At 49.1% G+C, this 26091-nt stretch overlaps 12 protein-coding genes across 12 annotated transcripts; 6 read left to right on the top strand and 6 right to left on the bottom strand.

Annotated features, from left to right (window-relative positions):
• Positions 1–71: 71 nt before the first annotated feature.
• On the bottom strand, positions 72–3442 carry N7525_008242 (putative nitrate reductase; the record flags this gene model as incomplete). Its single annotated transcript, XM_061214340.1, has 6 exons — positions 72–563; positions 608–975; positions 1028–1413; positions 1464–1627; positions 1687–3096; positions 3161–3442. 6 exons carry the CDS (start codon positions 3440–3442, stop codon positions 72–74), a joined length of 3102 nt encoding a protein of 1033 aa, XP_061068771.1.
• A 1118-nt stretch (positions 3443–4560) lies between these two features.
• On the bottom strand, positions 4561–5466 carry N7525_008241 (RTA1 domain-containing protein; the record flags this gene model as incomplete). The annotated part of the gene is made up of 1 exon (XM_061214339.1): positions 4561–5466. One exon carries the CDS (start codon positions 5464–5466, stop codon positions 4561–4563), a length of 906 nt encoding a protein of 301 aa, XP_061068770.1.
• Positions 5467–6048: 582 nt separating this feature from the next.
• Positions 6049–7231, top strand: N7525_008240 (Zn(II)2Cys6 transcription factor domain-containing protein; the record flags this gene model as incomplete). Its single annotated transcript, XM_061214338.1, has 2 exons — positions 6049–6063; positions 6131–7231. 2 exons carry the CDS (start codon positions 6049–6051, stop codon positions 7229–7231), a joined length of 1116 nt encoding a protein of 371 aa, XP_061068769.1.
• A 631-nt stretch (positions 7232–7862) lies between these two features.
• Positions 7863–8515, top strand: N7525_008239 (acyl carrier protein; the record flags this gene model as incomplete). The annotated part of the gene is given in 2 exon segments (XM_061214337.1): positions 7863–7891; positions 7903–8515. The coding sequence occupies 2 exon segments, from the start codon at positions 7863–7865 to the stop codon at positions 8513–8515; spliced, it is 642 nt and encodes a 213-aa protein (XP_061068768.1).
• Positions 8516–8906: 391 nt separating this feature from the next.
• Positions 8907–9112, top strand: N7525_008238 (Short-chain dehydrogenase/reductase SDR; the record flags this gene model as incomplete). The annotated part of the gene is made up of 2 exons (XM_061214336.1): positions 8907–8994; positions 9015–9112. 2 exons carry the CDS (start codon positions 8907–8909, stop codon positions 9110–9112), a joined length of 186 nt encoding a protein of 61 aa, XP_061068767.1.
• Positions 9113–9188: 76 nt separating this feature from the next.
• N7525_008237 (uncharacterized protein) lies at positions 9189–9986 on the top strand (the record flags this gene model as incomplete). Its single annotated transcript, XM_061214335.1, is given in 2 exon segments — positions 9189–9496; positions 9509–9986. 2 exon segments carry the CDS (start codon positions 9189–9191, stop codon positions 9984–9986), a joined length of 786 nt encoding a protein of 261 aa, XP_061068766.1.
• Positions 9987–10667: 681 nt separating this feature from the next.
• Positions 10668–12263, bottom strand: N7525_008236 (heme-dependent oxidative N-demethylase family protein; the record flags this gene model as incomplete). Its single annotated transcript, XM_061214334.1, has 3 exons — positions 10668–11148; positions 11210–11675; positions 11738–12263. The coding sequence occupies 3 exons, from the start codon at positions 12261–12263 to the stop codon at positions 10668–10670; spliced, it is 1473 nt and encodes a 490-aa protein (XP_061068765.1).
• An 880-nt stretch (positions 12264–13143) lies between these two features.
• N7525_008235 (PRP38 family protein) lies at positions 13144–13797 on the bottom strand (the record flags this gene model as incomplete). Its single annotated transcript, XM_002568666.1, has 1 exon — positions 13144–13797. One exon carries the CDS (start codon positions 13795–13797, stop codon positions 13144–13146), a length of 654 nt encoding a protein of 217 aa, XP_002568712.1.
• A 525-nt stretch (positions 13798–14322) lies between these two features.
• N7525_008234 (uncharacterized protein) lies at positions 14323–15381 on the top strand (the record flags this gene model as incomplete). The annotated part of the gene is made up of 1 exon (XM_002568665.1): positions 14323–15381. One exon carries the CDS (start codon positions 14323–14325, stop codon positions 15379–15381), a length of 1059 nt encoding a protein of 352 aa, XP_002568711.1.
• Positions 15382–15674: 293 nt separating this feature from the next.
• N7525_008233 (WD40 repeat domain-containing protein) lies at positions 15675–17744 on the bottom strand (the record flags this gene model as incomplete). The annotated part of the gene is made up of 3 exons (XM_002568664.1): positions 15675–15906; positions 15965–17627; positions 17705–17744. The coding sequence occupies 3 exons, from the start codon at positions 17742–17744 to the stop codon at positions 15675–15677; spliced, it is 1935 nt and encodes a 644-aa protein (XP_002568710.1).
• Positions 17745–18890: 1146 nt separating this feature from the next.
• On the top strand, positions 18891–22746 carry N7525_008232 (uncharacterized protein; the record flags this gene model as incomplete). Its single annotated transcript, XM_002568663.1, has 6 exons — positions 18891–19247; positions 19325–19593; positions 19659–19748; positions 19801–21827; positions 21895–21988; positions 22050–22746. The coding sequence occupies 6 exons, from the start codon at positions 18891–18893 to the stop codon at positions 22744–22746; spliced, it is 3534 nt and encodes a 1177-aa protein (XP_002568709.1).
• A 294-nt stretch (positions 22747–23040) lies between these two features.
• Positions 23041–25816, bottom strand: N7525_008231 (C2H2-type zinc finger protein; the record flags this gene model as incomplete). Its single annotated transcript, XM_002568662.2, has 6 exons — positions 23041–23258; positions 23316–23731; positions 23790–24828; positions 24881–25165; positions 25241–25651; positions 25702–25816. 6 exons carry the CDS (start codon positions 25814–25816, stop codon positions 23041–23043), a joined length of 2484 nt encoding a protein of 827 aa, XP_002568708.2.
• Positions 25817–26091: the final 275 nt, after the last annotated feature.

Genomic DNA, 26091 nt, shown 5'->3' with positions numbered 1-26091 from the left:
CAAGGCACAATATATCCAATCGATATGCTAGATAGCTCCGACCAGATGATTCGACTGCAGGTCTAGCTACATTAGAATCCAAACAAATTTTCATCCTCCTTGTATCCAATGTCCTGAAGTGCTGGAAGCACAGCCTTCTTAATCATAGCCGGGGGTCCACAAAGGAGCGCCAGATTCCCTTTCTCAGGTCCAAAGGTATATTTCTGCAGAATCTCCTTTGTCACATGGCCTTTCTCCTCTGTCCATTTATCATTTGGATGTGAAAGCACATGAGTGATCTGGAACTGATTCGGGTGGTCCTCTGCAAGTCTATCAAACTCATCCCTCAATAGTATATCGTCTTCGGTCTTGTTCGCATCGACGACCTTGATATTGGTCTTGTCCTCTTCCAAACCTTGTTCCTTGGCACGTAGAATATGCGAGATAAGCTGGTATCCGGGTGTGATACCGGATCCTCCTAGGACAAGACTGACATTGCGGAAATGATATTCTTTGTCGTCGATCATGAACTTGCCTTGGCCGATGTACCTAATCTCACCGGAAGGCCCTTTGACTTCAATTTCCTCACCAGCACGCAGACAGTCGAGGATATTGCTCATCGTTCCACCCGGTTGGGATTGATCAGGGGGTATGTCTTGACGACAAGGTCGAACGTGCCATCTTCTTCTTTCTCAAAAATTGGCCTCGTGGGCGTGTATGGCCTGATAACAAGACGATCCTTGAAATGAAATCCCAGCTGCAGATGCTGACAGGTGCCGAGACCGAGCTTCTTCGTATCGGACGGGACGGAGAAAGTGTATCGACGAGTGTCCTCGGACATCTGTTCCTTTCCTTCAAAGCGAACGGCATTCCACCGGTGACGGTCAAAGGCAGTCTGAACAGCCTGTGAGGATTTGGCTTTCTCTTTAGCCACATCTTCGACCTGCTTCTTGATATACCCAAGCGTCTTTTCGGTAACAACGCCGAGGACGCATTCTGTGTCAAGTTAGTCAATATTTCAACTAACTGGAGCATCGTTAGATAATACCACTCAGCTTCTGCTCCGCGTAGTCATCATGAATGCTTTCGAATTCAGTTGTCGTATCGGCGTGTGCCCGACCTGCATGCGCCATGATAGGTGCTTTGCCACCAGGATGCCAGTCAAGCACACTGGTTGCATCGTAGACTTTACCATTGATGACAATCCAGCAGTCATTATCCTTGTTGTGCTTTTCAATTTCCTCGCGTGTGAATTGCTTTTGCGGTGATGCCGCCTCATGCTTGATATTCTCGATACGATTCTCCCATGAGGGCTGCATCCAGCCTCCTGTTCCCGAACCAGGCTCGCAGGGATGTCGGAAGTACAGCACAGATGAGCCCTTGTCGTTGTTGTCAATATCGATCCGGACAGTGTACCAGCAATTGTTCATCATTCTATACGGAATCAGCAAACAGCCACTCAAACGGTAGTGGCGGAGGCTTACCCCATAATATTCCATGTGGGGTCCTTCGGCTGCGTGTTCTTGAAAACATTGAAGCAGCGTACGATAATACTCTCAGCTCGAACAAGATGCGGCAATCCGACGTCTACATACCAATGGAGCCACGTCCAGAATTTATTTCCATGGCGGATAGGGTATTCAGGGAACTAATCACAACAGTTTAATAACTCGTGTGATACTGAAATGGGTCAATTGAAAGGCTCACCTTGCGGATACAGTACAGCCAAGTTTGACCACCGTCGAGACTAACTTCCACCCTCTCGACTTGATGACCACCACCATCATATGCAAAGCCTGCTATACGATAAGTCCGGTCCTTATTCACATTAGTCAGAGGAATCGCTTCGCCATGGCCGGGTTTCGCGATAATCGAGTTGAGGTTCTGCTCGTTGCAGGCCGTGCTTGGGTGACGGAACATGATGTGTGAGAACTCCGAGTCTTTATCCAGAATAAAGCTAGGCAGAACCCTGTTGTCCCAGATATGATAATGGCTATCATTCTCCTTGTCAGAGACCCAGATCCTATGGAGCCATTTAACGCAACGACCACCGACGTAGCCAGGGACGATTAGACGCACTGGATAACCGTGGTCTGGTGGCAGTCGCGCATTGTTCATTTCGTATGCCAAAATAACGTCGTTTTCATAGTCCATAACATATGCCAATGGAATAGATGTTGCGTACTTGCCCTCACTAAGCTCATCGGCGCCTTCAAAATGGACCCAACGCGGAGGCTTCCCATGGTGTGGATCAGGGACCTGGATGCCGGCATCGAGAAGTATGTCCCGCAGGAGGGGACCTTTCCAGAACGCGCAGCTAATGCCTCCAGCACCCCAGTTGAAACCTTTGGACCGTCTTATCATATTTAGCTCTTTCCTCCGGTTGCCGTCGCATGCCAAGGCTACTGCAATGTTGATAGATTCGTAATTGTGGAGGAGATCGTCCATTGATAAGACCAGCGCTCCGCCTTCGACCTCAAGTTGGTGGGTTTCCCACAGCAGACGGGGCACAGCACCATGACTGCGAACATAATGCAGTGAGTTCGGGGTGATGAGACCTGCTCCGTACAGGGCTTCCAGATCTGGCTCGCCGTTGAGCGGATGCTTACCGGTTAGGCGGATGAGGTGGGGAGATCGGGGGATCCAGTTGTCGGGGGTGAATTGGTCATCCTCGTTAATGGAAAAGTCCTCCTCTTTTCCCAACTTGGCGGGTGACTCGACTGTACCATCGTTCTGTTTCAGTGTCTTCATGTAATTGCTCTCCGCCTCCAGCAGGCGCAGCAAAGACAGCTCCTGAGGTGAATACTTTTCCTGTGGGCCTTTTTCCTGATCTTTGTCCCTCCCCCCGCGGTCATAATCAGGGCGTTGTTGGCTTGTGGCATGTGCTTCGTTGTGAGTCACATTCTCGCCGCGACCCCGTCGCCATTCATGTTCGTTCTGTGGTTCCTGGTTGTCGTTTTCTTTCAGTTTCTCGTTCTTCCTCTTCTGTTCTTCCTCCTGCTGACGTCTCCTGACGTTGACAGGCCAATCCTGCTGGTACTTTATGAAGTCTTCCGTAGTATCAAGGACGTAGCGCCAGCCTTGTGGGTGATGTTGAGGTAACCTCAAATGATAGTCCTAGAAAGAGGAAGGTCAGGGACAAGGGCGATTGAAACGGCGATTGAGAAACAGTAGTGCACACCTCTTGCTTATCCATGTAGTCGCGGACGGTAATCAGATCGTGTTCCACCAACTTTTTGTTCAGCTCATCTGCTTCTTTCTTTGCTTGAGCTAGAAATTCTTGCTCCTGCTCCGGACCCCAGTCATCTCCAACATGTGTGTAAGCTGGATGCCGATTATCGCGATCGCGAAACCCGATCCGGTGGTTGTGGGTTATAACCCAGTCTGGTTCATTTAGCACGTCCTCCTCAGAAGCACCAGCATGGCTCCGCATTGGACGTGTGTAGTGTGGTGTTGCTGCCATGGTGGAACTCAGCACACTCGCTGTGTGTAGCTTCGAAATCGTGGGCGGTATGCAATGGACTCTGGGGTAATTCCATGCGCACCCGGGTAGTCCGTGCTAATATGGATGAGAGACGACATTTCTCCAAGAAGGTTCCAGGGTTGATTGCTTCTAGTCAAATTACGTCATGATATCCTTACGTAGAGGTCTTCCAAGAATCCACGACGATATCCGTGTATTTGAGGTTATGTCGGCATCTTCTTCTCGACAATGAAGGTCACGTAACTTGGGGTGTTTTGGGTAAGGAATACTTCGCTTCCATCTTCTTCCCTGCATATATTGTTAGCATTTGGTAAATTCTGGGGGTTCACTAGATGCCAAACGGACGATAGGTGGGTCCAACGGTAATGATTGTGATTGGTCAATAGAAGACCGTGAAGATCATTGCCAAGCTTAGGGCTGTCAACAATGTATGGTATCGCCTTGTTTGCTATAGCTTCATCAATACATGTAGTAGTGTTTTTGTGTTGCTCATCATTTCTAAGATATCTGTAAGGAATGTGTAGGGAATGAAAGGAAAGAGAGAAGAAATGGTCTCACATTTGCATGTCTCAGGCACTGATGTGAAGTGAAACATCACATTTATCTTGTTGAGATAAAAAGAAGACGGAAAGGAGGAAAAAAAGAAAAAAGACAAATCGAGAACAACCGGAGTTGAACCGGAACAGTCAGATAGTGGAAGATCTTCGGCACTTCCCTCGTGGTACACATGACGAAGCATGTTACCACTAGGCCACCTGCTGTTGGGTCCCTACTACTTGTGTTTGTCTTCCTTTTCACTCGCACTTTCCAAACTTTATGTGGTTTATACACTCACTTATTGTCTATTTATGTAATGATAACACACCTATTGTGTGTTCAAATAAATAGGATGAGCATGTAGCTTTCAATATTTTGATTGCATTTCAAGAATAGTTCATTGCTAGGTATAGCTAAGCGAAGAAGGATAATCACGAGGGTAGAGCCTACTGCCATGTGATGTCACCACTGAGATTTTCATTATCTAGAGAAAATTTAGAAACAATGAAGCTAGCAATGAGCTTGAGCTCTCAAGTGAAATAAGCCCATATCTATGCAACTTAGCGTCCCTTCAATTCTACGCCAACCACTTCTTCGGTGACTACCTCCTGGTTTGGCACTATGAGTCTTGGCAGAGTCCCTGGATACCACATACCCCAGATAACCATACAGATTATCATCAACGCAGAGTCAAACACATATAGCATCCACTCGTGGGTAAGTGGATATCCGTGATTCCCAGCGGCATACTCCACAACCCTGAAAATACTCCGAATCAGGATAAGGGCGCTGACAGCATAAAGCGTGCGTACTCGACCAATCCAGTTGATCCGGTTATTGAAAGCCTCCGTTGGGGGTGATCGACGCATGCGAACCTCGAAGACGGCCGATGTGACAATGAACAGACCGAACATGATAACCTGGATAACGAGACCAGCGACCACAATGTTTGAGCCCAGCTTCGTGTTATCCCCCGTGGCCATAAGGCCGGACGCACTACCTTGCACAACGAATGACACGACATCACCCATCACGAATGTCTTGGTGAGCCAGTTGATCCGAACAAGCGAGTGTTTCTCGGCGTGGACGCTGCGGATAATTCGCCCGAGAGTCATGTAAACGGAGGCCGCAAAAAGAGTAGGCCCGAGGAGGAGGAAGGCATTCTGAATCGCGTAAATTATCACCGAATCTGTCGCGTTGTGTGCAGCAGCTCGACCGATGTATCCGATCACTTCGACTTCATGCGAAAACAGGTCAGCAATATTCGAATAAGCCAGGTTTTTAATATTCGTACAGATGCCTCCGAGAGAAAATGCGAGGCAAAACCAAGCTCTTGTTTGGTGGAGCTTCCAAAAGTGGAATGTTGTGGCAGCGACGAAAAGTATCAAGAAGATGATTGCTGCTGGGAGCGAGGGGACGTATTCCCAGAGATAATATCCCCCTTTATAAGGCTTGAGCTGGGCCATATCGTGTAAAGCGAAGCAAAATTATCACAAAAAGAGAAATAATCAAACTTTGGGCTTTGTAATGGTTGTGGTCAAAGAGAGTGGTAAGATGAAAGTGATGGGGTGCCTTGGTGAGATTTGAGTATAACGGATATCAAAAAGGCTAGAAAGCTATATGGGCTAAGTGTATATACGCTCACACAAAAGAAAGTCGATGTTATATAATTAGATCGAGTTCTCCTTCAATAGGCAAGGCCGATGCATTTTGTATGGCACGAGATACCAAAATGGGCGGACCGGCCGCACGCCAAGACTTTAACCTTAAACAAAGTGGAGACATGGTCTGTGCATACGCGTATCCTCACATTTTTCCAACCTCACCAGTCAAGCTCGGGAGTGGTTCAAGAAATTTCAAGTGAATTCGCGGTTAGTATATGTGGGCCTAGAGATTGAGATTTTTTGCAGACTGTCTAGGCTGCACGATTGACGTCTAGGGTCTCAAATATGCTACTAGCTTATCACCAAGAGTTCCGGCCCTAGCCGTATATTTTCCATATCATAGTGTGGCAAAAATGGTCCGAAGAACGCATAGAAAATCTCGAAATGGCTGCATTGAATGTAAGCGCCGTCATATGAAGGTTTGTCACTCCACGATCAGCTATGTGCAGCCGCTGACTCCGTTTAGTGTGACGAGAAAAGACCCATATGCTCCAACTGTATTAGTTCGCAGCGGCACTGCGAGTTTTTGCAGCCTGTTTCTAGTGGACAGTCCTCTCGCAGCGTCAGAAGTGAAACTGCTGCTGGGTCACCCGCCGTTGCATCACCGGCCGTGACCTCTTCGCCCGCCCAAGAACCCAGCAATAATCCCGACGATGCCCCCGTTAATATGCTCCACGTGGAGCTTGCCCATAATATTTCTTCAGAGTTTATGAGCGGATTCACTTGTCCACACAATTTCTCTAGTATCCCATTCCAGGATATCTTGCGGTACGGCCTTAATGCGCCGTATCTTATGAACGAGGTTCTATCTCTAAGTGCTTTGCATCTTAGCATTGTCAGACCAGCGCAGCGGGATTTCTACCGACACCATTCTACTCAGCTGCAGAATTATGCACTGAGCTCATTCAACAATTCGTCATCACAGATCATCCATGAAAACTACGTCTCAATATTTCTATTCGCTGGTATTCTGGGTTTGCACATGCTATGCGAGACACTGGTCTATCGAGAGAACGACTTTGAGAACTTTCTTGACCGATTCGTTCAGTACATCGTGCTGCACCGCGGGGTTCGCACTGTGATAGACGGAGGGAGATGGCAACTTTTGCAACAAACTTCATTGAGACCGCTCTTGGAGCTCGGAGAAAGGATGCCCTCGGTGGATGCAAGTCTGGGTCCACTTTGCCAGGCGCTTTTGGATCGTATCAAAGGTCTTGGCCATGACGAAAATACCACGAAGACATACCAACAGGCTATCCAGGCTTTGCAATCTGCCATCACAGCGACTGAAAATCAAATTACAGGGGCCAACGGCCTATATGTTCTCATTGCATGGCCAATACTTGTCCCTCGCGGATACATTGACCTGGTTGCACAGAGGAAGGGTGAGGCTTTGGTTATCTTGGCGCATTTTGGTGCCCTTGTTGATAGACACAAACACTCGTGGGTATTTTGTGATGGTGGCAAGTATTTGGTTGATTCAATCAGTCAGTATCTTGGGCCCCAGTGGACAGAATGGCTCCATTGGCCACGACAATCCCTGATGGTGGCAAATGCTGTACACTAGTAATAGTGCGATTATTGGGGAATGTGAACATGTATATATAATCATAAGTTAAGAGTCTAATATCCTGTGACTGAGCTTTAGTGGAATTACAGTCCTGTTATGTTGGTAGGACTTTCTCTATGTGCCGAGTAATTACGTTTCCCCGAAAGTAGACTTACGATTTGTGCTATAAACACGATTCAGGGGTGGAGTAGTGTCTGCTAAGGTGAAAATTGTTTTAAGAACTTTAGCATTTCACGGCCGTAATATGCACGGACAGGTATATACATAAGGAGTATATCGAACCGGCAGAACTGGCAGTATGTATACTATATAGGTAAGCTATAGGGAGCGGTAAAATGTTCCATTACTTCGGAGGACTGCACGAGTACGCTCGCTATAGTTAGTTTCTGTCATGGAATCTAGACAAGATGTCAGGCTGGGATAAGACACCCACTAGGCTATAAGCATTAACCTGGTTTTTTTGTTGGTCTAGTGGAATAATCGCATTTTATTCCAACGTAAGATTTTCCGCCGCTGTAGGCAGCACTTGAACATCGATGGATTAATATATGGAAAATTACCAACAGTTTCTACATACAATATAGGTGACTGGCGCTATATCACTTAATTGCAAGTCACTATACTCCGTATGCTATATGCCAGTTGGTATAACGAAGTGTAATAAACAGAAAGGCCCGGGTGGGTATCAACGAGGGCCTCCTGCGTCGCATCCTCTGCCTTTCAATTCTGCAGCAACCAGCCGATGCGCTATCGACACTCTCCGCCACGCAGATAATCAGCGGTATCCCTGTACCTCAGCCTGAGAACTCGCAGTTGTTGCACGACGCCCGATTTGCCAGTCTCTTTACCACCACTGGGCGCACAGCGACTGGCGGTGGGGAGGGGCAGAGCTCGGCTGATTCCAAGGAGATTCAGACCTTGTTGCTGCTGCTTCGATCCAAATACCCGGATAACGCAGCGCAGCTTGCAGCGACTGTGGAGGTGGTGAATGAGTGCTTTGTGAGAGTCCTTCATCTCTCGGAGCCCATAGATACCGGACGGCCTCTCTCGGTTTACGGCATTGATTCCCTGGCTGCTGTGGAAGTCCGAAACTGGCTTCGAGTCGAACTTGGGGCTTTAGCAACTACATTGGATATTCTGAACGCTTCGTCGCTAATCGCTCTTTGCGAGAAGATTGTAGCGAAAGTGGGCAGGCACTTCATAGAGCGAAATAGGAGGGGAGACGGAGGGTTCGTCAATAGTCAGTGCTTTGGAGATAGAAATTGCGCAGGACAAATGTGAAATGAGCAAAGTTTTTGCCTTCCACACGTATGGTTGTATAAAGCGATATTTGCTTCCAATCATTAATGGTAACTAGTGCGTTCTTTCTACGCAAGAAAAGCGAGTATAAATTTTGCCGAGTTGGAGAAGAAAGAGGAAGGGGAACGGCTGTGTACCTGGTCGGTGGTCGTCCGGTGGTCGGCCGATTTGAGGTCTCACCTCCGGATTATCCATGCCAGTGGAAGCCACCGACTGATTTGGCGGGCGCATGCAGTGTCAGCAGGATGAGGGCGCAGGGGAACAAAGAAAAAACCCCGGGAAGCTACATAAACCGCTGGGAAGGACATGTAAGCGCATAAGAGTCTTCTTTTATGGAGGTATAGCAAACTAGCATTCAACCTCCTATCCGACCATGTCGCTTACCTCCCTGCGGAATCTGCGCACCCAGTGGTTCCCGCCCAAACTGGCCTTCACTGAGAAAGAGCTGCCCTCGCAGAAGGGTTGGGTTTCATCGTGACAGGTGGCAATGCCGGCGTCGGCTTTGAATTATGCAAGATCCTGTATGGCTCCGGTGCCACCATACATGGCATCAAGATCGGAGGCAAGTCCCCAAACTAATTTGGACTCATGGCCTCACCGGTGGTGGGCTAACACGGTTCTCCAGGAGCTTGCCGAGAACGCGATTCAATCCATCATGAAGGTTCAACCTGCGCCGAAGTCGCCCGGCAAGATCAAGTTCCTCCATCTTGACCTCAACGACTTGGAATCAGTCAAGCGGGCGGCAACTACCTTCGCACAACAAGAATCGAGGCTCGATTTCCTCTGGAATAATGCAGGAACTGGAGCGAACCTGGTAGAGGCCGGCGCTAAAACAGCCCAGAGATTCGAGGCTATAGTGGGGATGCACTGTATCGCGACTTTGCTATTCACCGAGCTCGTGCGACCGCAGCTACGGGAGGCTGCAGCAGCGCCCGAGACAGCTCGTGGATCTGTTAGGGTGGTGTGAACATCCAGCTTTTTGGCGGAGGGCGCCTCGCCGGCGAATGGGATTGATTTCGCTGTTTTAGATAACGGAACCAAATATCGCACCCGCAACTATGCTGTCTCAAAGGTGGGAACCTGGATTCTGGGACTGGTGTTGGCACGACGATCCAATCTGGACCAGGAGAAGATTGTGAGCGTGGTGCAGAATCCGGGCAATCTAAATGCGGGCTCCTATGCAGGCACTCCGGCGGTTGCGATGTTTTTCATTAGCCCCTTGCTCCATGAGGCCAAGTTTGGGGCCTATACTGAGCTATACGCCGGTTTATCATCTGAGATAACCGTTGAGAAGAATGGCGCCTATATCATTCCCTGGGGAAGGATTCGACCGGACAAGGATTGTCCACGGCGAGATATTGTCGCGGCGATGACTTCGGCCGAGGATGGGGGACTTGGATATCCAACACGGTTTTGGGAGTGGTGTGAACAGCAGTGGAAGCCCTTTGTGTAAGGCCCGAGCTTCAATGTTGCATGTCTCGAGGTTCATCATATTTAGGTGATGCCGGGTCTATTACAGCCCCAATGATAAGTATGTATTGTGATCTCGATTAGGGCCAGAGAGCAAGCTGTACTTCTTCGTTAGTGCAAGGCCAAACTTGTCTTTAACATGCTCCTATTTAAAGGTTTATTAATTGAAACATATAACATTTGGATTTAGATTAAGGCTAATTTAAGACAAGTCTATAATATAGAAAGCCGCCAATGCTCGATGGGACCCAACTCATGCGGGAACAACCTCTCGATAGGCAAAGTCTCTCGTGCCAATCAGAACATGCAGTTCATGAGACATGACTGAGGTACTCAACAAGTCACATAGTCGATTATGCCCCCGAAGGTGGTTGGAGAACATCGGCCAATAAAAACGCGTTAGCAACCCTATCTAGATAGATACAGCATGTGCTTCCATCCGGTTTGCTTTTCGGGCCGTCAGAGAGCAAACCCCCTCTCACTCTCATCCGACTCGTTTTCTACGGCTTTAAGTGAACCAGAAATACGACATGTCAATACTTATTCCTATGAATATATCACACCAGGCGACTCAATGATACAGTACTGGTAAACGATAGCTGCCACCTTGGGAATCATGAAGGTATTCAGTTAAAAGAACAATGCCAGTGAACATATCAACCACCTAAAACCCCTGCTGACGATGCCACTTCTCTTGCCAACCTTTGAACCATGGGCTATCGTCCAAAGTAGATGCTTCCCAATCTTTCGGAACTAACCCATTATCCTTCTGCTCCTCTGCCCATTCCTTCAACTTAGGAAGTACAACATGTTGTACATGCCAAACACTCTTGTAATCAATGAGGTTCTTCTTTCCGTCAGTAACAACCTTCATCACCAGAGCCGGTACGCCAGGCTCATCACGGAATTCCGTGACTGGAGTAAAAAGTCCCTTGAAATTGAAAACCACCGCACCAGACAAGGGCAGACGTCTGAGAGTCTGCCAGTCCACCCGCAGGTGACATTCTTCGATGGTCAAATCATCCCGCTGAGATAGCCGGTGCAGCTCGTGGGGGTCCCCGGGTGGCATATACAATGGCTGTCCAATTTCCAGGCCCCACGAGCCTCGCTGGATTGGTTTCTCCGTCGGCATCTTAGTGAAAAATCTAAACCAGACGTATAAGCACTTCGACATCCGATGTCTCCTAGGGTCAGCATCAAACATACCGATCCATCGAGAACTGCATCTTCTCCCTATAATCCGGAATCGGTTCGTGGATCTCATGCAGCTGCTTCCCGATCTTCGACGCCACATTCCACCCCAGCGCGGAGCAGATCACCGCCGCACGCAAGAAATAGAATCCCGTCGTCTCGTCACGAAGCATGATTGCAAAGTCTTCGGGTACGTTGTCCAAGAGGATTTCGAGAGGGGGCTTGGCTGTGATGTCCTGCTCGGTGCCGAGGATTTTGTTCTGTAGTACGCGCTTGTTCCTTAACGTGAAGTACTGAGGGTATCGAGCACATATAAATTGCAAAACCATCTCCATCAACTCTTTGCATGCAAGTTCGGAGCCCGGCATGACATCGAGAACTGCTTTACCATTTCTGGCATAGAGCTCTTTCCGCTGGGCAATGCGGCTCTTATACGTGCTTTCGAGCTCGATCCACCAGTCTGTTTCAAGTTTGGTCAAGGCTATTTTTGAGCAGAGCAGATTAGTTCCACTTCATGGTTGTTCCAGTTTCTATGAGACATACACATCGTTTGGTGATACGCCCACCGGAATGGACGATATGGCCGAGGTAGTGCCTTCTCGATATTGAATTCGGGATACGGGCTGGGAAGTGGAACTCCACTTAGAGTCGCATAGTCCGGAAAGTCTCCGAGTCCTTTGATCTCTGCGACTGAGAATCCCATCGGTGTGTACTTGTCGCACGGGCTGGTTACATAGTCGGCGCTCATGGGTAGAATATTTCGACGCACTTCATCTTCCTGGACGTCGCGTCCGGGTGAAGCACCACTAAGATCTGCAAGGGTATGCCTGCGTTGGGGCGGGAGAACATTGTCATAGCTAGATGGAGCAGTTGGGCCTGTTGTTGCTTTCTTGTCCGGAGAGAAAGACCGCGGTGGAGTTCGGGCAGTTGAAGGTCTTCGATCACGGAGCGTTACTCTAGCCAAAATGGATGTGCCAAATGCCCGACTAAAGCAGGCGTAGACTCCAGTAGCAGCTAGTAGGATAAATCCAACTCGCCAGAGATTCTCTGGGATTGAAAGGAAGTTCATAGCGGCTCAATCCATACGAGTTAGGGCAAGCTGTAGGTGGATGGCGATTCAATATGCAGGGATTATAACAGCGCAGTTGCACAGGGTGGCTTTACAAAAGTAAGTACCTAGCCGTGGGCAGACGAGGGGCCACGCGAATAAGTACTCTCCGGGATAACAGTGCGCAAAGTATGTTCGGATCGTGTTGCACTTGGATGATGGATGTCCGGAGCGGGGGTGAGATTTACATCCATTGAAAGTAACAAGAGGCACGCATCGAATAGCCGTTTTGGTTATGGCTCGATTGTGATTTGCCCTGTTGGGAGAGGAAATACCGGTGACCTTGACCTATACTGGTTTTTGCTGAGTTGACGTCACAGTCGGTTTAACGAAAGCCAGGCTATCCTCTTATCATGTTACTCTTTCTAGATGTCCTTATCATATGGTCTACCTCTGCACCGACGTATATAGGGCAGGGGAGGTACACAAGATGCATATAAATTAGGTACGCAGATTTGTCAAGTTTACGACACCTATCAGTACATACTAGAGACGTATCATTTGTCATTGTTCGGAGGTGATAATTTACCTGTTCATTATAGATAGAATGCGAGAAGCCATGTCTTGGATGAATTGATTCTGCAAACAGACCAGAACAGATAAGGACTGGGAACAAGTATACCGAAGAGGAACCCCTTCGATTACCCAAAAGGGTAAAAATGTCCCGAGGCTTGGCGGCAGATGACTTGTTTGATTATGGGGGATGCACCTGTGGACAGTGCACAGCTCCAGCCGCTTAGACAAAACTCACTATCACCCGACGTGTTAGTCTTGTCTTTCTGGTAACCTCGACCCCTTCTTCGGAGTTATGTTTTTGTATCTGACAAGCATGTTGGACTCATCAGTCTTCTGGCTCACAGGGACTGATTCGCTCGTCCAGCAAATCCAAGTCTTCCAGTTGTGTTCGCGGTGGCAGCTTCCAGAGACTAGTACCGCAGACACGGTCTTTTGTGAGAAGATCGTCGACGAACTGATCCATATATGTAAGGGTGAAAGTGTCGCGCACCCGTCGCTTCAGTTTCCGGTAATCGAGCAGTAGTGGTTCCAGGGTCTTGTAGACATCGACCGGGTCGAACGTGAGGCGAACGTAGAAAGCCGCAAGAGCGCGCAGGTATTTGAAGTCGCCTCGGTCCTTGACGAGAGCACTATCTGGATCTTCTGCCTCGTCGCCACTGCCGGGGTCGGTGTAATTGAGTAGTTCGAGGATGACGTCTCGGTCGGGCCCGAGCTGGAGGAGTTTGAATGCGAGGCAAAGGAAAGGGGTGGGTTTCTCAGAGACACCGTATGTTCCACCGATGGATGTCAATTCGACCGCACGATCACACAGAGTCGCTGCATTCAAACCGAAGCATTGTTCCTTCCAGTAGTATGAGTCGGTGATGCGATCGCGCACGGCTTTCTCGAAGAGCGTGGCGGGGTTGACGCCACGGACCAGGGGGCCCTTATACCCGCGATTATCGAGGAATGAGCTGGCATCAGCACGATGAGCTGCCATTTTGGACGTGAAAACAGACGTGGAGGTGCCAAGGCATCGAAGTGAAAAAGGGCTACGGCAGCTTTTTTGGGAGCATCGCGATAATGCGGATTTGGGAGATACCGCCTTTATGACCGCCTTTATCGTTCGACGTCCGTACCAAAAGCCCTGTGGTGTATACGGCCTGTCTTCTCGCCTATTAATTTACATTTAATAACATCAATCATATATATCTATTATTCATCGACATGGGCGACCTCGGGATGGTCAATGTCCCGCTAAAAATAACCCAACCTGATCAGCCAACCACTGTGAAGTAACATCGCCAAGACTGGCCTTATCGATAGTCGCGCGGACAACGTAAACGACTTGATGTCATGAAACAACCTTGGAAGCCTAACAGGCCTAACAATAAGACATCCTTGGAGAACAATAGTACAAGGCTGTTATATCTTGAGCGTCATCCCGGGTGTCATGCATATCTAAAATTTTAACTTCGCCTTATCACATTCCCGCCATTCATCCCATGCAGCCTCCCTTGTGGCCATGGTTCTTCTTACGTCCTCCACAGTTTCGGCGATCGTGTCGATGGGAGTGATCTGCATATTTACCTCATTGTTATTTCTGTCCGGATATGTCCTACAACAGCAATCTGTCAAGAACATCCAGCATGCTTTAAAGCCCCAGGAAGCCGCCCAACTGGCCAAACACAGGTCGGCCCCAGCATTCCAGAAGCCACTTAAACGAGGTCTATCAGATACCGGCTATGGGGCTGATGAAGATACACCAGTTATTGGGAGTCAACCCAACTATGACGCGTTTGGAAACTATGCCTATCTCCAAATGCTATCTGAACCAGATCCATCAGACATATGCTCCGCAATTCTCTTTTTCAGACAACTCCACACAAATGGAACAGCCGTCCAGGACCGCCTGTTCATGTACCCAGAGCAATGGGACCGAATGTCAGCCCAGAAACTAGGCTCATCCGCCACTAAAGCTTTGTCAATATTGCGCGCTGCCAGCGCCAAATACAATATATGGCTCCTTCCCATCGACATGTCGGCAGCCACAGCGGCAGGCTACTCAACAACAAACAGCAAGCTGCTCCACCTGGGCCAGATCCAGTTCATGCAGTATGACAGCGTTCTCTATGTTCAAACACCTGGTCTACTTTTAGACACAGGCAAACTGGATGACATGCTCCTGGATCGGCCATTGCCCCTCCGACATGACAAGAACCGCCCAGAATCCTACAATAATGAGGCATGGATTCCTATGCCGCTTCGTGCGAATCGTCAGGCGGGTATCCCGCCTGTTTATCTCATTACTGTCAATAATATCGAGAATGGAAATGTTGAGGCAAGGACGCATGTTCCCAATGTTGCGTTGCCTGGGTTCGGGGGTCTTGTGGTTGGGCCTCGGGGAGCTGCCAAAGCAGCGAAATCGGCAAAGGCCGATCAGCCTGGCTACGTCTATTTCGATAGCGATCGTGATGGACGTGTTAAGTGGGCTGATAATCCCTACTTTGGGACCTGGCGATCTCAGCAAGCTGAAGTTTGTGAGGGGTTGAACTTGGACGAAATCATTCATGATGAGCAATGATCTTTGGGTGATTTTTTTTTTTACTTTTATTTTTATGTGACATGGTCTTGTGCATGTTGTAAATATGGAGGGGAATTGGCGTTGGTGTTCGTGATATGCATCCATATACGGTAGTTTTATATGGCGATTGTGTCAATTTCAGAGTTTGGGCTTTAGGCAACAGATGTTTCCTGTCCGTTCCAGTTCAATTGTATGGTTTTCTCGCACCTTCGGGTTTGAAGTCATGATATTCGTTCATTATATGTGACTATGCTCCATTATGCTTCTTACATATCCATCAATCATAGCTTTCCCTACTGTGGCACACCGATCTCGTAACCTAGGAGGACTTCAGTGGTATTTCCTTCCCAGCCCCGGTTACCGCTGGTTGAGATCATGTAACGGCATGCATTGTCGATATATAGCTGAGAGATGGTTCCAGTCCGATGCCCAGGAATGATCAGGAACGGAACTGGCGAATGACGAGAAGCCTGGTCGCCTTGCTCGTTTCGTAAATCGTAGAGACGGAGGATATCGTGAGACGCGCTGTAAATAACAAAGGTTAGAAAAACAGATCTGCTTTCGGTGGTAGTCCTTTACTTACCAGACAAGATGACGCCCGTTCGGCATGGCCTTGAGTGCTGTCACCGGCCCACTCCCCTGTGGGAATTTGAATGTTCGTTCGGCATTTCGCAAACCCTTGTGGAGACTGTATTCTTCAACAGTGCCATTGCGGCGTCCGGCGTAAATGTAATTTCCATCAGGGGACCAACAAGCATTCATACACCACGGAGGAGAATTATAGGGGGTAATGCGAGCAACAGGATCAGGCTGTCGCCGGTCCCAAACTCGGATTGTTCCATCGATCGAGGCAGCCAGGAACGTGTTATCGCTCGTCACACCTTGTTCTTGTTGGGTATTCTGTGAGAAGTCTGGGGCCGATGATGGTGTCTCGAGATCCTCTGCTTTGGGGATTCCATTGACAACCGGCTGCACTGGGCCAGTTGAGATGTCCGCATCGTTCATTCCTATCTTCTGGACCGGGGCATCTGTATCGGTATGTGTTTGCTTCGACAATGGATTGTTCGTGCTTTGTTCATGTCCCACATCTGGTTGGGCAGGTATTTCATCATCGACTTCCCCTGGTGCATCGGCATCTGGCATAGCACCATTGGCTACGGCGCGGCCGAACTCATCGTCCTCGTCTACTCCAAATACTCCACCGGATGGCTCCCCACCATCCGCAGCTCCGCCATCTGCGTCACCGAATAATGAGTCCGCTCCGCCAAAGAGTGAGTCTGCCGGGGAGCCCGCCTGCGGGTTCTCGATCGCGCCTGACTGTCCATTGTTGTGAGTGGCATCCATGAAGTTGAAGTTGTCTGTACTAGGGGCAGCATAGTTTGATGCATATGTGCCATTGGTCTGCAGCGGTTCGATTGTGTCCTTAGGGACGGGAAGGCTGGACTCTGGTCGAATCTGCAGAGCAGATACTTGGCCGCTGCTGCCACCGAAAGCCCGTCTAGCTTGACCGGTATGCAGATCCCAGTCGAAGACCCGTTTATCCCAGCTCCCGGACAGCAATGATTCTTCATCTGATGTGAGGTTCATGGAGGACACTGCCGAGGTATGTTGTCGCAGAAGGGCGATTTCTTTGCCCTCATCGTGGCGCAGTGTTTGGAGACGAATCACCCCGGATTCTAATCCGGAAAGTAGCCACAACCCTTCGCTATGGCTGGCCAAGGAGTACACGGGTGACAAGTGGCTGCCATCCATGTTCTCCCAGTATGTCATCAGAACTCCGGCTTTGACCACACTATCCACGAAGGGATGCCTTTGTGCCACGGTCAACATCAGCTTGCTGTTTATTGAGTCCGCCCAGTTGAACTTGCGCACGAATCCATCCGATCCACCGGTGAAAACCCAACGCATATCCGCTGTCGCTGTGACGGCATTGATCGAGGTGGCATGCGGCGCGGCGGTGGTTGGGACCACGTCGTAGGTTCGTGCTGTGAGGCATTCGGCACGCACACTTGGGTGGTAAATGGAGAACGGTTCAAACACGGAGTTGTCGCCGGTGCCATTGGTGTTTTGTTGCATGCCAGGGCCCTCCGACGCCTGACTCGCATTCGAGGGGCTATCAGCATCTTGATCCCCATCCCCGTCTTGATCCTGGTCGTTATCGTTATCGCCCTCACCATCATCGACGTCGCGCATTGTGTCGTCCATATCGTTCTCGTTCTCGTTATCGGAGCTACCGTCCTGGGAGCCTAGGGAATCGCAGTAATTAGCAAGGTTGGGATCGATCGGCAGATAATTGGAACAAATAATTGTCGAATTGTCATACCTCCCATGTCACGGTCCTCCTCTTCTTCCAGTGAACCCATGATTACCGCGGCTGTCGATGGTCCGACTTGTGGGGTAGCTATCGTTTGCGCGGAGCAATCGAAGCAGGGGGGTGTCAAACGAAGGCCTCCGGCGCAAACAGAAATAATGTAAACGACAGTGAGATCGGAATTATGCTCCAGCTCCGGAGTACAAGACAAAGGAGAGAGTCGCGAGTTAAGTCGCGGCTTAAAATGCACCTTGGAATGGATCCGATGCTTGGCGGACCAATGAGCATCAAGGGCTCCTTCTCAGTATCAGGCAGGGGTACTACGATATACATTCGGTCACATCATGTACTATATCTACATGTATGAATGCCCTAATAGACATCTCAATTCTCTCATACTAGCCAGTACAGATATTAGGGCTCCAAGGCTCCAGGGCTATGTTACCATATTATGTAAGTAGATTTGGCGACCTGGGGGGTAGGAGACATCTATACCAGTAACTATTTCGGACAGGAAATCATGTACAGATTCCAAGATTTGTCTTTTAAATTGTTAATAGTATTTGATACATGTAAACCATGTCATAACAGTAGTTTTATACAGTTTCGTAGTATAGAAGATTCGTGCCACGACTCCATGTATATCTATGGCCACTATCATCTTATACACAATATCTGATGAATCTCATTAAGAACACATGAGGAATCCATTCCTTGGAATATAATACTATTTGTAGAATATCTACAATATCTACAACATCTACAATATCTTCAATATGTCAGATATAGCAAACAGTTTCTCGACCGCTTTCATGTACATTTGTCCTTCTTCGACATCCTTCCAGACAACATTAGTCACTTCTCACTTGGATCTCACTCAATTCCATACAGAGCTTATTGTATTTCGTCTTAGTTTATATTCGTACGCCTGACATATATTCTGCATTGGAGTTGACTTCGACGGTTAATGCCATTTCTCTTTCTTCTACACCTTGTCATCTCCCACACACTTTCCACCTTCCATAACAAATTCACTAGGCTCATAAAGCTCACCGCTCAGAGGATACAATATCGACGCGTAACTTTTCAAAAGATAAAATCCATCTTAAGGGTGGAATCACTGCGGGAAAATCTCTTGGTGAGGTCGAAGATCTACTGGGATATATATTGGCTAACCGCACACATTCTTTAGATAACCATGTCCCACTTTCGCCATGGTTATGGACAACGACCCAACGAGCAGGTTAGGCCCGTTAACCCTGAAATCCGCCAGTACTTCGACCCGGATCTACCAGTCTATGGCCCTTGGAAACTCTGGCAAACCAAGCCAGAGCTTCCTTCGGACGAAGAGATCCTTGGGACAGATATACCGGGAGACTTCGTTGCCCTTACCCCCAACTGCATCACGGAGCCTTGGGTTTCCAAGGAGGGATATCTAGAGGCCCATTATGCATTGATCCGAGAAGACTCGATTGCACCACTTCGAAATGCCGTGGCCAGGGTGCGCGCTGATCCTTTTATGAAAGATACCCCAGACATTTCTATCTATGAGAAGGTGGGTACTCATTTCGAATTTATTTTCGTCATTCTGGAAAATCACAGGTCTGATCCTAATACTCTTTTACATTGAAGGTCTTCGTTGTCGGTGTTACCCTAGCCCGCGCGGGTTTGGCGCTGCACATCCAATTCTCTACTCGCCGCGCGGGCAAAAACATTGCCTGGACATACTCTAACCGCCTTAATCCTGGGACAATCGTTGCTCTAACCCCTAGGCATAATGCATTCTTGAGTAAGTGTGTTGTCGCCGTCGTGGCTTGTCGCCTGATGGAAGCGGTTGAGAAAGACCCCCCAGAGGTCGATCTCTTTTTGGCCTCGCCCAGCGATATCGAGGTTGATCCACAGTGAGTAATACTATGCCCGTGTGACTCCACATGATATAATAGGACTAACTATTATGTTTCACTAGGCAAGAATGGATCATGGTCGAGGCTCGAGCGGGATATTTCGAGGCCAATCGACATACCCTGACAGCACTGCAAAAGTTATCAAAAGAAAGGTTAGGGAACAATTCAGTGCCCTTAATGAAAGGATTATCTAACCTTATCTAGTTTTCCGTTGAACGAACAAATCTGCAGCTTGGCAGGAGACATTGATGCACCGGGATACATTAACACAGAGCCATGCATGGACTTCTCGCCACTATCTGAAGCCTCTGCACTCGATATCACCACAAAATACGACATCCTCAAGCGATGGCCCTCCCAGCCAATGGGAAAGCTAGATGCATCCCAATGGTCAGCCCTCAACCGAATGTTGACAAAAAAGCTGGCCATCATTCAGGGTCCCCCTGGAACAGGAAAGACTTTTACCTCCATCGCTGCTCTAAGGATGATGCTCTCAAATAAAGGGCCAAAGGATCCTCCGATCATTATAGCTGCTCAAACTAACCATGCCCTCGATCAACTGATCAAGCATATCTCCGTATTTGAGAAGAACTATGTCCGGCTGGGTGGAAGGACCTCCGATCCTGAAATTCGCAAGCGCACCCCTTACGAGATCAGACAAAACCAAGGTCTATTGACAATTGAGGGAGGTTTAATGACTCCAATGAGGAAGAAACAGAACAAGCTCGCGGCCGAGCTCGATAAGCTGCTACAACCACTTGCGCCATCAAACAACAACAGGCCTCTTGCAGCATCTCTATTTCTGGAGCATGGTCTTTTGAGCCGAGAGCAGGTTGACTCCTTGCAAGAAACAGCACAGAAATGGCAGCAATCCAATCTCCCCGCAAATGCTGACCCTTTGGCGGCTTGGCTTTCAGACTGCGTGAGGGAGTTCGACTCCGAATACGCCGGTGACTTTGGTTTCGTTGATGATGATATCGACCTAGAGTACGAACAACTAAAGGAGATCGAAGTGGAACACGGAAGATATGAAGATGACTGGTCGGCTTTCAAAACCCGTTTTTTCCCACTGTCTCCTGGTCTTTGCAGCGCAAACAGTGCCAAAGTCTCTCGGATGGCCCTTGAACATCTGTTGAAAGAGAAGGACTTTTACAAGATTCACAAGAGGTGTCGCGGTGCTGTCTATGACTACCTACGTGAGAAACTGATCGCGATCCTGGGGGAACAGGTGCAACGCCTCGCTCAGACTTACAAAGATTGCTCCACCAATTTCCAAATTGGTCGATTTGAACGGGACTACTGCATTCTCCAGGAGGCGAAGATCATCGGCATGACCACCACTGGTCTGAGCAAATACAGAGGACTAGTCTCCAGTTTGAAACCCCGAGTCATCTTGATCGAGGAGGCCGCAGAAGTACTCGAGGCCCCAGTTGCAGTTGCTTGCCTTCCATCACTTCAGCATCTAATTCTTGTTGGTGATCACCAGCAGCTCAAGGGTCAATGTGCCGACTATGAACTGTGCGGTCACCCTTTCTACCTCGACGTTTCCATGTTTGAGCGTCTCATGATAAATGAAATGCCATACGCCATGCTCCAAGAGCAAAGACGAATGGTACCAGAAATCAGAAAGCTTGTGGCGCCCATTTATGGTGATCTCCTTCGAGACCATCCGTCTGTCGGAAACCACCCTTTGGTTCCTGGTATGGGAGATAAACGATCCTTCTTTTTCGACCACACCGCGCATGAAAGCAACGACAGTCTGTTATCCAAGGTGAATGACTTTGAGGCATCAATGGTGGTTAACTTCCTTGCCTACCTTGTGATGAACAAAGTCCCGGCATCCAGTATCACCGTGCTGACTTTCTACAATGGTCAACGGAAGTTAATCATGCGGAAGAAGTCACAGAACCATAATGTCTCCAATTCGTACGTGAATATACTGACTGTCGACTCATACCAAGGAGAAGAGAATGATATTATCATCCTCTCGCTCGTTCGATCCAATGATCATCGAGGTATCGGCTTTCTCGCACAGGACAACAGAGTGTGCGTTGCCTTGTCGCGCGCTAAATACGGTCTTTACATATTCGGCAACGCACAATGTGTCAGCAAACACAGTAATTTCTGGTATTCGGTTACCAATGTGATGTCCGAAAATCCAGAAGATCCCCGTATTGGCCCAGCTCTGCCTCTGTATTGCACAAGGCACAACCAAGAAACCCTCATTGAAAGTGAGTCCCCATCTTTCATTTCTGGAAATACTGATGAGAAAAGGAAATATCTAAATGCTTCTTCTAGTTCTCAAGGACTGGAACAATATCACCGACGGTTGCAACAAGCCTTGTGACAGGGATTTGCCATGTGGACATCCATGTCCTCGCAAATGCCACGGGTAGGTCTTCAGGATAATCACAGTTTCGACGCATCAAAATACTGATATCTTGTCTTTTTAGTTCTGAGCATGACTGGGTGTCTTGCAAACAGCGTTGCTCTGAAATTCGCAAGTGCTGTAACTCGCCTTGCATTTGTGTGTGCTCTCCACCACACATTCATGATTGCTTCTGCGGTATGGGCAAGGACAGCAAAACCCAGGTCTTCGACGCCGGATCCGACTGGGATGATTTCGATGGCGACGACGATGATCGCGAGCCAAAGATCGGTCCCGTCAGTCGGCCCCGAGCCCTAACTCGCACATCTACCTCTGCCGCAGACGAGGATGCAATGCGGCGTGCCGAGGGGGTGCGCCGGTGGCAGGCGTTTGCAAAGGGTGGCGCCGTGTTGGATGATTATCGTCGAGCTGGGATCGTAGTTGGAGGGAGTCATCCTCGGAAAGATGCCACGTCAGTTCAACAGAACATGGTTGGTCCGGTCGAGGGGACCCTAATCAACTTCGACGACGGTGATGGCCAGGCCGAGGTTTGGGGGACAGACGACGAGCAGCCTGCTGCCTCGGCCAAAGGCTGGATGGTTACATATGATGGGGCTTGTGATCGTCCGGCCAAAGCTTTGGTCCTCCAAAAACATGGTCAGCGTCGAGTTGGAGCTGAGAGACCAAACCAATATCTGCTTCCTGAACTAGCTAACGATTACGATCATTCGCCCGGTGGTCGGAGCTATCCCGTGGAGGAGCAGCTGATCGAGCTGTCCTAGGTCGACAGCAAATGTCACTTTCCTACAGCCTTTGCCCTTGCTGGGCTTGCCGGTGAGGGTAAGCTCAGTAGTGGAATATGGAAAACCCAAGGGGACAACGGGAACATGAGAAAGAATGGACGATTCGGGGATGAGAGAAGAATTGCAAGAAAGGGAAATAGAAAAGCACAAAAAGACGGCGATGAGCCATTTCAACAGTAGGTAGGTAGAGGAGTCAAAGCCATCCACCACGATCATGAACACATTATCTTGCAAAAATTCCGATATATACAAACGCCAGACATAATATCAACATCAAATCATAGTAATATACTCTTGCAAGCTCTGTCCAAGAATATTAATAAACGGCCACTGAGTATTTGTCCCAAATAACCTCGCCCACAACTTGAGAACGGCCAATCCCAGAGAAGCCGGTTCAAGATCTGGTGGCGCCTCGCCGTCATCCGTATCAATAGATGAATACGCCTCTTCGATAATACAGCGAGTCCACCGTAGAATGCGGGTTTCATTTTCTACATCGAAATTATTAGCCAATAAACCACACACAACAGACTTGAACATAGACATACCACTCAAGGATTGATCCGGACCTGCCTCAGCAATGGTGAACAGCCATTTGCTTAGCAACACTGCACATTCAATACTAGCCAGGGAGTGCCGCACACTCCAGAAGAAAGCTTGGCTGCGGGCAATGTGGTCTATTCCCAGACGAACGGGGATGCTGAGGGCATGAGCGGCGTATATAAGTGCCGGGATGAGACGGTAGCTGCGTTCTGGGCGTGGAGAGCGCCGGAGGGCAGTGGCTATTATTGTAGGGTCGCGGGTCTCGAGGCGGCGATGAGGCCCCAGATTTAGAGATAGGCGGACGTAAGCGAGTCCCAGGAATGCACTGGAGGTGAAGGGGATTGGCCCGTTTGCATTGTGTGGATCTAGACTGGATTCTGGAGCTTGTTGCCACACGGAGGTCCAGGAACGGAGAGCTCGTCTATGGTTTGGATGAGTTGGAATTGTACCTAGGGAAGATTTGTGGGAGGTGGACTTACTCTAGTTTATTCAGCTCCTCAGTTGGGAGGGTTGTGGAGTGGTTTCCATTCGGCAAGGATAGCTCGCTTACGAGATGGATTCGTTGGAGGAGCCCGTGCAAGAGGATATAGTTGCCCAATGGAGCCGGGATGGGGTCTAGTGGCTTGGCTGATCGGGACTTTTGCAGAAGGAGGGTCAACGCGTCTTGGAAGAACAACTGCTGGGGACCTCGTTCTCGCTGGGCTACTTCCCATTCCGCAGCTGTGCTAGCGGTCCATTCCCTGGTAGAACATGGAAGACGCAGGTGTATCTCATTGCTGCGCAAAGATGGATAAGCATTGTATGCGATGCTGTGAACATGGATAAAGCAGAACGCAATCAACTTTGTGCGCCGCGCGGATTCTTGGTCCGCCCATTCGTACCAGTCAAGGGGTGCGCGTGGGTCAGAACGTGTCGTATCTTCTGCCAAGCCAGCCTCGCGAAGATGTCGAACCAACAAGCCCTGGAGATGGAAAGCTTCTTGTACCAGCCTGGCGTTTTCCCATGTGGCGTAGCCCATCAGAATAAGGAGACAGCGAGTGATTTCGATCTGCTTCCAAACAGCAGTTCTTTCTGCTGTTACCTGTGGTTGCGTGAGGGACTGATCGCCAAAATTTGAATAGGGAGATATCCCCAGCGGTACTTGAGAGCCTGGATTGTAGGTTGGCCTAGCTGGAAGACGGGGCTCTCTAGACATCCGTTCAAATAGAACAGCCTTGGAAACGTGGAATATTCTTTCCGCGTTGCGGTGCTCAAATCTATACTGGGCTCCGATCGTCATGATAGCAAGAACCACCTCAGGGGCACGTTCGTTGATATGAAAAGTGGGGATATGCATAAACGGAAGATGTGGCTGGAATCCTTCAAAATAGGAAGTAAGGTACCGAGTCAGTGTGTGGCGCGACGGCAGGACGAAATCCGGGATGACATTGCGAAATTCTTCGAGAGATGCCGCAAGGCGAAAGCGCTGGTCTTCGGTGACATTGAATCGGGACGACCTCTTTGCGTTTTGGGGTGGTTCTGGAATATCGTCAGTGACCTACAGAATTATAGCAATATAAGCGTTATATACCAGAATCAGACAGGGTTCCAAGGCTTTGGTCGCCCCTCGGGACAGATGGAAGCCATGATCTGAATGGTGAGTCTCCTCGAGAACCTTCTCCACTTCGTCGTGACCGCTCATAGTGTTCTTGGGTCTGTCGACCTGTCTCTTTCACATCTTCCAGGCTAACATCTTGTGTCTGAGACGTCTCGCCTTCGCTAGGAACCCATTCCCCCGGCAAGCCAATTGAATCCAAGAAATGTGTGAATTCCTGGAAATGATTCAGATCTTCGGGCAAGTAGGGCATCGGTTGCCCTATTATTGTGTCAGATCAGTACCTAGGTAGGTTTCCGATAATAGCAGGCAAGCAACTACCAAATACAAACGTACCTGTAGGTCGGTAATCGCCTGGAAGAAGCAGCTGGGCAGCCTGAAGCATATCCGGATCATGCACCATACCCGTATGGGGATCAATGGCTGGATTCGGGGCTCCTGCAGTAGCAGCAGGAAGCATGCCGGCGTTGTGATTCGGTTCTAAATAATGCGTGTTCTGTGTGCCAGCCCATTGGTGCACAGCCGATGATCCTGCAAGGGATTCGACGGGTACGGACCTAGTTGGTGTATCATATTGCGGGATGGATGCATGATGGTGCGTTGGCGGGAAATCCGGCTTGATCGTTGGCTCGGGCGGCGTCGGCGAGGTCAGTTCATCTTGATGTGAGATGCGCGTGTGACGCTTTAACAGATCCCTTCTAGTAAATGCCGCCCCACAAAAGCAAATAAACGGCTTCTCCTTGGTGTCTAGTTTACCGAGTTAGCATTAGCGGGGATCTCCCCAGAACTTGGCTTACGGGTGCGAATGTGCCGCTCCAAATGCTCCGTCCGTCGGAAACTCCGACCGCAGTGTATGCAGATACGTGCCCTTGCTCCACGGGCACCCCGGTGCGGCTGGGGTGATGGGGACATTGAAACATGGGGGATATGGAGAACTGGTTTGGAGAAGGAAAAGGCCAGTGGATGTTGAGGTGGGAGAGCCGACCCCAACTCCCCCAACTCGGGACTTTCGGCCCGCGATAAGCGATAAAGGTGGGGACATTTGGAGATGATCGGGAGATGGTTCACGTATGGAACTTGCTTCACATTCAGACCTTTGATATTATGTATGATCCTTCTGGTTTATGGCTGCTTTATCCTTTCAAATGGTCTCCTAAACAAATTCCCTGGTGTTGTGGGAGTGGTGC

Source organism: Penicillium rubens (assembly GCF_028828025.1).
Source record: "Penicillium rubens strain IBT 27055 chromosome Unknown utg000003l_segment0_segment0, whole genome shotgun sequence".
Classification (NCBI taxonomy): Eukaryota; Fungi; Ascomycota; class Eurotiomycetes; order Eurotiales; family Aspergillaceae; genus Penicillium; species Penicillium rubens.
Note: the sequence above shows the minus strand (reverse complement) of the source record. Positions and strands in the feature narration are given on the sequence as shown.